This window comes from Sinocyclocheilus grahami, unplaced genomic scaffold (assembly GCF_001515645.1).
Source record: "Sinocyclocheilus grahami isolate Dianchi unplaced genomic scaffold, SAMN03320097.WGS_v1.1 scaffold578.1, whole genome shotgun sequence".
NCBI classification, from domain to species: domain Eukaryota; kingdom Metazoa; phylum Chordata; class Actinopteri; order Cypriniformes; family Cyprinidae; genus Sinocyclocheilus; species Sinocyclocheilus grahami.
Window position 1 is genome coordinate 483,907 of NW_015505757.1, and position 9,675 is coordinate 493,581.

A 9,675-nucleotide genomic window follows, 5' to 3' on the forward strand; every position below is an offset into this window, starting at 1 on the left:
GATTAAACCACTCCATTCATATGGACTGGTCATAAGTTCAGTGTCTTTCTGAACTTTTTTGAAGCTTGAAAATTGTGATTGCTTGAACTTTAAATGGATTGACAAAAATGATGAGAGAATTACAAATATCTTCAATTGTGTTATGCAGATGAACAAAAGTCTTATAGGTTTGGAAAAACAAGAGGGTGAGTAAATTACACAATTTTCATTTTTGAGTGAATTATCCCTTTAACAATAAAAACAAGGAAAGCAGTTGGTTGTGTGTACAGCAATTATGGTGTATTTACCAGAAAAGTGAATATAGATAAAGTTCACTGATTATAATGAGAACGATTTAGTTTTGTGTGTGTGTATGTGTATGTGTGAGAGATATTCTAGTTTTTAAAAAACTTACTTGGTAAGCACATCCAGGCCCATCTAACATTTTGTGATTTCTTGGTTAAGACTAGCAGGTTTTAGAAGTTGGGTCTGGTGCCAGTTCTTCCACACCATTACTGCCCTTTTCTGCGGTGGAACAGGAAAAGGTTCCGATCAGGCACTAGATCTGTGACCGAGAGAGACACCCTGTTGATGTAAAAGGGATTCGGTGATGGTCCAGATGATTAACTGCTGAGCAGCTTTTTCTCTTTATACTCATGAACTTTTGAAATTCATAATGAAAGGAAAATGGTGTTAAAATTCAAACAGAAATTTTGGTTGCAGGGTTGATTATAGTCATTCCTCATTGTCAGTCCATCAGATCCAGGCACCATGTGGTCTCTGAGCTCTCAGATTGGCTACAAATTCCTACAACTCTATTACAATTCATTTTCATATCAATCTTCTGTTTACCTGTGTTTAATACAGTAGTTGTACTGTAGACCACATAGACCAGTAATCCCACTACTAGAAGTATTTTTTAAGACAACTCTACAGTTCAAACGACAGACATTTTTAGAAAAAAATAATTAATATAAAATTAATGTTTGTACTTTTAATGTGTCTGGCACAATTGCTCCTAAGTTTGTTATTGTAAACATGATTTTAATTTGTTTTCATGAACTGGAGAAGAGTCGAAAGTAGTTGCTGTGGTAATGGACAGCTGTACACCTGAAACATTCCATCAACATGTAGTACATCAACATGTACTGTAGCGTTCAGAAGGATAATCAATATACATAATGTCCAAATAACAAGTCAAAAGGTAGAAAAGCAACAAAGACATGTTACAAACCCAGAATAGCCAAGACCATGTTGTCCTTTAGAACCTCTAGTGACCCAGAACAGACAAAGTAGTTGGCCTGCAACGCGTCCCCCTGTCTGATGAGATATTCCCCCGGTGTACAGAAAGTGGTTTTGATATGGAGGGAGAGCGAGCGCAGGCAGCCCCTACTAGCACCATCAAACACAGGCAGCTGCAGGATGTCTTTGTTTAAGTGCATGGCTATATCGGCACGCAACTCATCAGGAAAATCATGCAAGAGCTGCAGAAAAAACAACAACATAAAATCTTCTTTACCATTGTTTGAAATGAACAATAAATAATATAAATAATTATTTTTTCCTTAAAACTTTTTTTGGGGTTTTTAAGACTTTTTAAAAAAAAATATTTAAAAGGTTTGAAGGTTCAGACAATTATACAAAAAAACAGGTAACATTTTATTTTGGGGACCAATTCGCACTATTACCTAGTTGCTTATTAGCATGCAAATGACCAAAAAAGGGTTGTTAGGATGTTCTGGGTCTTTGGTAGAGCATTACTATGCAATTGCTAGGGTGTTCTTTATGGTTGCAATGACATAATTAGGCTGTTGCTATGCTATGTGATTGCTAGGGTGTTGCAAAGGCATTATTGTTGACAGGCATGTTGGGTCACTCTTCTATATTTCCTAACCTCCTTTGTGGCTCACTTCTTAATTGTCAGTCTTTGATGCAGCTGAAATTGAGCTGCGATTCTAAAAGACAGACTGGATTTTATGATGATCCCCTCCCTCCCCCCTCCATCCTCCTGCTTATCCTCCTTCATCCATCCTCCTCCAGTTATGTTTTGTAAGGTTGTTGTTAAATGAATGCTCTTACACACTCTGTGTCACTTATCAAATCAAGTGTCCTTAGCCAAACTCTGCCAAGTAAAAACAGGACCCTGAGCTCTTTTAGGAGCTATACAACACAACAGATTTGGTGTGAGCAGCACACAAGCAGTTGTACAGTCTTTTAGCAGCTAGGTGTTCCTTGATCATCATCTTGGCCTGTCCATCAAAGATACTGTATCTGCGATGCTGTGTAAATAGCATTAGTGGGTTGCTCAGTGTCACTATGGAAGACTTTTCTGCGTGTTTCAGCACAATTCAACCACAGTCATGTTGAGCTAGCTTTCTACCAAAATCCCTTCACCTGCCGTTCAAACTCTGCAGAGGAGGCCAAACCCGGTGAAAAAAACTCTTGGTGCGAGACAAACAGACTCCTTTTAACAAAGGGCTCTTCCTCTTCACTGGTGAGTGCCACTCAGCCTTATCCCATGAACGAGCCTCTGTGCCCATTATCCTGTCACGCGAATGTGTTGCAGTTTCTCTCAGTTCTGGCTAGGTGGTGAAACCCATTATGGACCTACGTAAGACAATTGAATCTGCACTTTCCACGGTGCCCATTCAAAATGGTTTCTCATAAACGAATCCTATCACACACCCATACTGAGAGCTGGTTTATGTCCGAGAATCTAATGGATGCGTACTCTCATATGCTGATTGTTCAGCATTACATACTAATCTAGGCATGCATTCGAAGGGAAGGGAATTGCCCCACAGAAATTGAGCAGCATTTGCACTCTGAACAAACTCTATGATTAGAGCAGAGGTTTTGTGCAAGACACAATATGACATCCAGAGCTGTGCAGCCTACATTTCAGTTTCTACGTGCTCAGCAGAGTTAACCAGGATAATCTTTTACTGTTTACTGGATTATCTCAGTTGGTAAGGTGGTAGTTAGTAGGCACTAGGCTCTATGCTCTGAGTTAGAGTGTGTTTACATTTCAACAGTGGATGGATGCTGGTTTCACCCCATCAGTGCCCAAACTTTGTGTAGCTGCCATATAAGAACACCATGCTGTTATAGTTGGCTATTCTGTGTGCACGCACGATCTGATAATAAGAAATTTCAAGGAATGAGGCGTCAAAACACTTTTGTCCTGCTACAGTCCTGGGATTTTCCTGCAACATGTGCCTAACAGTGCTAAGCTTCACCAAAGATGGGGATCTGTCATGATTGCAGCAATATTTAAAACATATTTGAATCTGTGACTGATGGAGGGCCTAGACCTTCATCCACATCACACGGCTTTAGAATTTGGGGACAAAAGCACCACTTGATCAATTAGAACATCTTAAGATGAATTAGCTGAACCCCTTTCACCCCTTTTTATTTGAGGAACCTCTGAGATTGTACTTAATATTTTAACAAATTTAACCACACATTTGCAGGCTCATACAGTGGAGATCAAGATCACGAAGAAAGATTAAAACTACAATTTCTAAAGGTTACAGTAAAAATTAGTAGGAAGTGTACAGGCCCTTGCTTTGAATGACTTCAGCACACCTGCGGCCACAGGACATAGTCTCTCACTCTGCTCTGGTGTGATCTTGGTCTAATCTTTTTCCAGTCTCTTCAAGAGTTCAGTGACTGTAGTGAGTTTCTTATCCATAACTTTGTCACCAAGGATTTTACCAGAGATTTTCAGTTTAGATCAGGACTCTGGGCTGCCCATTTCATTATTTCAGTGTTTCATTATTTCATTATTTTAAAAGGAACTGCTTTACTTGTTTCGCTGTGTGACAGGGGGCATTGTTCTTCATGAAAGCAGGGAAGGAACTGCATGTTGCCATAGGAGGTTCTGATAAACATTTGCATTTACTCTGCCATGTAGCTGTATAAGAGGCCCAACTCCTGCTGCAGAAAACATCCCCCAAACCATGACACTTTCTCCTCCACTGTTCACTGACTTCTTTTCGCACTTTGGGTTCAGTCTTTCCCCAGTTTGATAACAAACATAATGTTTCCCATCAAACCCAAATAAATTAAACTTGCTTTCATCACTGAAGTGAACTTTGGACCAGTTCTCCTCTCTCCACACTCCTCAGCAAAGGTTAGTCTAGCCTTTTGATTCTTTCTGCTGATGAGAGGGAGTGGGCTTTCCGTCCAAATTCTCTTAAATGTCGAGACAGATCCTTACCCTGTTCAGTGCTGAACTGGTGAGCAATTCCAGCTGCAGTGTTGAACTGTTAATTAAGGAAATTAGCTTTGTCACGTCCAGTGTACTAGACAGACTTTAGCTGTTGCGAAGCAGACACGGTGTTACTCACCTATCGAGAAGAAACAAAGCAACCTCGTCGTCCGATCACAGGCCTTCCGCTCCTTGAGTTCTCTCCAGGGCTGGAAAGCTGATCCGATATTTACACGGGTCCTACTTCTTGCCTTATTGTCTTAAGCCCTCTTTTGTTCCACAGACAGACTGTCTCTCGGTTCAGCTAATGTCCATCATGTGCACTGAAAGCTCTCTCCTCCACATCATGAGTAGACACGCCCCTTACTGCTGATTGGCTACAAGTTTGTTTTGCTAGTCGGCCCGAATCAGTTTTCTAAAGTGTTTTTGAAAAATCGCGTACCCCACCTTTAATTAATGAAATATGCTTAAACCTGTGCTTTTACACCTGTTAGGACTAAGCAGTGACTTTGAAATTTAGGAAATTGTAGGTTGTTCTCAAATTTTGATCTCCACTGTAGTTCTCTGGTGTTGGTTAATGGTCAGACAGGACATGCAGGTAAACAAATAAAATATTTCATCTTTTTTAGTACATTTTATTTTTGATTGGATTTATTTTTAAATTATTTTAAAAATAATCAATTATCAATTATTTGCTTTTCATCATCTCTCAACCCCCTGCAGTGCTATCACAATTGTCAGTTTGGGAAACCCTGATGCAATCCAATGTTTAATACACTTCATGTTATTGACAACAAAGAATGGAATATATTTTCTTTCTTTTTGTATTTTTATCAATATTGTACTAAACAGTGATAAATGAGTTAGGCCAAAAGTAATCTAAAAGTAATCAAAAAGTTGTTAGATTATATAACCTAAAATGCATAATCTAATACATTACATTAAATTTTTTGTGAAGTAATTTCTAATCAGTAATGAACTACAATATGCAAGTAATCTACTCAACACTGGCTATGATTAAAAATCTGCGTAAGCACCTTCTTGTGGTAAAAAATAATGCATGTGACTTCAATGTTACTTTTGCAGTGTAAAGAGAAACAGACAATGCACACACTTTTAAATGAAAAAGTAGCATAATGTTTTGTTTGGAGTTATGCAATAATGTAACATGTTATATTTAAGTAATATTCCCCAACACCTTGTATGGTGCGTTGATATACCACATGCGGTAAAAAAAGATATCTCTGCACAGACTAAAACAATTTTACATAAAATGTAAATAAATAAGAAAAAAGAAGCACTTGATAATGCTAAGCACTTTCTCACCTCATTGACATCAATGCCATTATTCACAGACCAGGTGGTCTGGAAATATTAAAGGAACTGCTTTACTTGTTTCGCTGTGTGACAGGGGGCATTGTTCTTCATGAAAGCAGGGAAGGAACTGCATGTTGCCATAGGAGGTTCTGATAAACATTTGCATTTACTCTGCCATGTAGCTGTATAAGAGGCCCAACTCCTGCTGCAGAAAACATCCCCCAAACCATGACACTTTCTCCTCCACTGTTCACTGACTTCTTTTCGCACTTTGGGTTCAGTCTTTCCCCAGTTTGATAACAAACATAATGTTTCCCATCAAACCCAAATAAATTAAACTTGCTTTCATCACTGAAGTGAACTTTGGACCAGTTCTCCTCTCTCCACACTCCTCAGCAAAGGTTAGTCTAGCCTTTTGATTCTTTCTGCTGATGAGAGGGAGTGGGCTTTCCGTCCAAATTCTCTTAAATGTCGAGACAGATCCTTACCCTGTTCAGTGCTGAACTGGTGAGCAATTCCAGCTGCAGTGTTGAACTGTTAATTAAGGAAATTAGCTTTGTCACGTCCAGTGTACTAGACAGACTTTAGCTGTTGCGAAGCAGACACGGTGTTACTCACCTATCGAGAAGAAACAAAGCAACCTCGTCGTCCGATCACAGGCCTTCCGCTCCTTGAGTTCTCTCCAGGGCTGGAAAGCTGATCCGATATTTACACGGGTCCTACTTCTTGCCTTATTGTCTTAAGCCCTCTTTTGTTCCACAGACAGACTGTCTCTCGGTTCAGCTAATGTCCATCATGTGCACTGAAAGCTCTCTCCTCCACATCATGAGTAGACACGCCCCTTACTGCTGATTGGCTACAAGTTTGTTTTGCTAGTCGGCCCGAATCAGTTTTCTAAAGTGTTTTTGAAAAATCGCGTACCCCACCTTTAATTAATGAAATATGCTTAAACCTGTGCTTTTACACCTGTTAGGACTAAGCAGTGACTTTGAAATTTAGGAAATTGTAGGTTGTTCTCAAATTTTGATCTCCACTGTAGTTCTCTGGTGTTGGTTAATGGTCAGACAGGACATGCAGGTAAACAAATAAAATATTTCATCTTTTTTAGTACATTTTATTTTTGATTGGATTTATTTTTAAATTATTTTAAAAATAATCAATTATCAATTATTTGCTTTTCATCATCTCTCAACCCCCTGCAGTGCTATCACAATTGTCAGTTTGGGAAACCCTGATGCAATCCAATGTTTAATACACTTCATGTTATTGACAACAAAGAATGGAATATATTTTCTTTCTTTTTGTATTTTTATCAATATTGTACTAAACAGTGATAAATGAGTTAGGCCAAAAGTAATCTAAAAGTAATCAAAAAGTTGTTAGATTATATAACCTAAAATGCATAATCTAATACATTACATTAAATTTTTTGTGAAGTAATTTCTAATCAGTAATGAACTACAATATGCAAGTAATCTACTCAACACTGGCTATGATTAAAAATCTGCGTAAGCACCTTCTTGTGGTAAAAAATAATGCATGTGACTTCAATGTTACTTTTGCAGTGTAAAGAGAAACAGACAATGCACACACTTTTAAATGAAAAAGTAGCATAATGTTTTGTTTGGAGTTATGCAATAATGTAACATGTTATATTTAAGTAATATTCCCCAACACCTTGTATGGTGCGTTGATATACCACATGCGGTAAAAAAAGATATCTCTGCACAGACTAAAACAATTTTACATAAAATGTAAATAAATAAGAAAAAAGAAGCACTTGATAATGCTAAGCACTTTCTCACCTCATTGACATCAATGCCATTATTCACAGACCAGGTGGTCTGGAAATATTCCAGCATGCGTTGTTTTAGCTGCTGTGGCAGCCGGTGAACACGAATGAAGTCCTTCAGATCTTTCATGCGCGTGTGATATAGTGAGCGACGTGAGTACATGCGCTGGATGATGGCTGTTACATTCCCAAACACCACAGCGTGCATGAGAGCTGTGCAAGAGAAACAACCAATCTGATTCACAATCTAACAAACTAGAAATAAGGGTTATAAACAGGCAGGCTAATGTTAAAAAATTAATGTTAAACACGTAAACGTACAGTACAATGAAAAAAGTCCATGAACTTGTTTGTGACTGTTATTATAAAGTCTGAGGTTCTGACTCATTTGTGAGTGGTTTGTTCACATGGTGAGAATTATTGCTTTGTTATCTGTTTTCAGGTTGTGGGGAAAATCGAATCTACATTTTCTGAGACATTAGCAGAGATGTTTGTGTTGCCCATCATAGAAGATGATGTTAACTATGTTAATTATTTATAGAAAAGTTGTTCATTTCGGGATTTTTTTAAATTCTTCTTTCTGTCCAGATTTCAAATCTACATTGTGTCGGTGTCACAGAATGTGACATTTTGAAGCACTGTAGTGATTTGATGACATGCCTGTGTCACATAACTATTCATGAGTCTCCTTATCCTACAAGAAGACACTGTTTTGAAATTTTGTCATTTCATCTGAATATCAAGATATGTGAGATTTAGTCAATGGAAACAAAAAATGAAGAAAATAAAACCATTTGTAGCGTTTGATTTTTTTAAATTTGTGTTTGAGGTTTGGCAGCTGTGTTAAAAATTTTGGGACAATGGGCCAAAGATTCAGTAAACATGTAAATAATTGGGGAAAACTGTAAAATTGTGTTTAATGAATGTGTGACATTTTTCATGTTGTGTGTGTGTTTTCATGTTTTGTCTATAGAGTTTTGAAAAAAGGAGCTATATTTTTTTTTAGAAATTGTGCGTAAGCTATTATCAAAAACGTTTAAAATGCAGCAGCACATCGTGAAAAAAATCTATTTGTCTAGAATACTGTGGAAGTTACTGCTTACCCCCAATGAGCATAGTACAAACAGAGAAAATCTTCTCAGCATCAGTGTTGGCACAAACGTTGCCGAAGCCCACACTGGTCAGACTGCTCAAGGTGAAATACAGAGAGGCGATGTAGGCACTGCGAACCGAAGGACCACCAACCGTACTGTTGAAATAGGGCTTGTCCAAACGCCTGCCCAGCTCATATAGCCAGCCTGACAGAAAAAAAGAAACATCTTATATTGTCAAATATAAATACAGTCTGCTTTTAATACAAATAGTTACTTTTTAAGGGTGTTCACTCTTAAAAAATAAATAAATATATATATATATATATATTTTTTTTTTTTTAAAGAACCAACTAAGACCTCTTTCAGTGAACAAAAAATTTAAAGAGATAAAGTCTTAGTATTCAAAAATTGTAAATTATGATGATAAAATTTTATAATAATTATAATTTACTGTACAGTACAATAGTAAAATTATAATACTAATATTTACACTACTGTTCAAAAGTTAGATTTTTTTATGTTTTTTTGTCTTATGCTCATCAAAACTGCACTTATTTGTTTTTTAAATGTATTCAAAAGCGAAATCTTTTGTAGCAAGTTTGGGGTCAGTACATTTAAAAAAAATTATTAATACTTTTATTCAGCGAGGATATGGTAAATTAATAAGTTATATTAAAGACTTACATTGTTACAAAAGATTTAGATTTTTAATATATGCTGGTCTTTTTAACTTTTTATTTATCAAAGAATCTTGAAAAAAAGTATCACAGGTTCTAAAAAATGTTAAGCAGCACAACTGTTTCCAACATGATAATAAATTAGTATTTTAGAATGATTTCTGAAGGACCATGTGACACTGAAGCCTGGAGCAATGGCTGATGAAAATTCAGCTACGCCACCACATTAATAAATTATGTTATTTTATTAAATTTTAATACATTAAATCATAATATAAACATATATTAAAATAGAAAATCTTTATTTTAAATTGTAATATTGTTTTACAATTTTACTGTTTATACTGTATTTTTGATCAAATAAATGCAGCCTTGATGAGCGTAAGAGACTTATTAAAAAAAAAACATTAAAAACCTTACTGATCCCAAACTTTTGAATGGTATTATATATTTACAAATATTTATTTCTTCATTTTCAACATGAAACTATCAAACTTCTATTTTAGTGCATGGAGATTCTTTGTTTAATTGACATCAAAGTATATACAGTATATATATATATATATATATATATATATATATATATATATATATATATAT

At 36.3% G+C, this 9,675-nt stretch overlaps 1 protein-coding gene across 1 annotated transcript in view; it reads right to left on the reverse strand.

The window, feature by feature from the left end:
* Positions 1 to 445: 445 nt before the first annotated feature.
* Positions 446 to 9,675, reverse strand: part of LOC107556752 (potassium voltage-gated channel subfamily H member 4-like) — a 32,015-nt gene continuing 22,785 nt past the window's right edge. The window contains exons 8-11 of the mRNA XM_016239944.1: positions 8,408 to 8,602; positions 7,318 to 7,517; positions 1,214 to 1,463; positions 446 to 504 (exon numbers count right to left, since the gene is read on the reverse strand). Coding sequence (XP_016095430.1) covers positions 446 to 504; positions 1,214 to 1,463; positions 7,318 to 7,517; positions 8,408 to 8,602 — 704 coding nt within the window. The remainder of the gene's footprint in view (positions 505 to 1,213; positions 1,464 to 7,317; positions 7,518 to 8,407; positions 8,603 to 9,675) is intronic.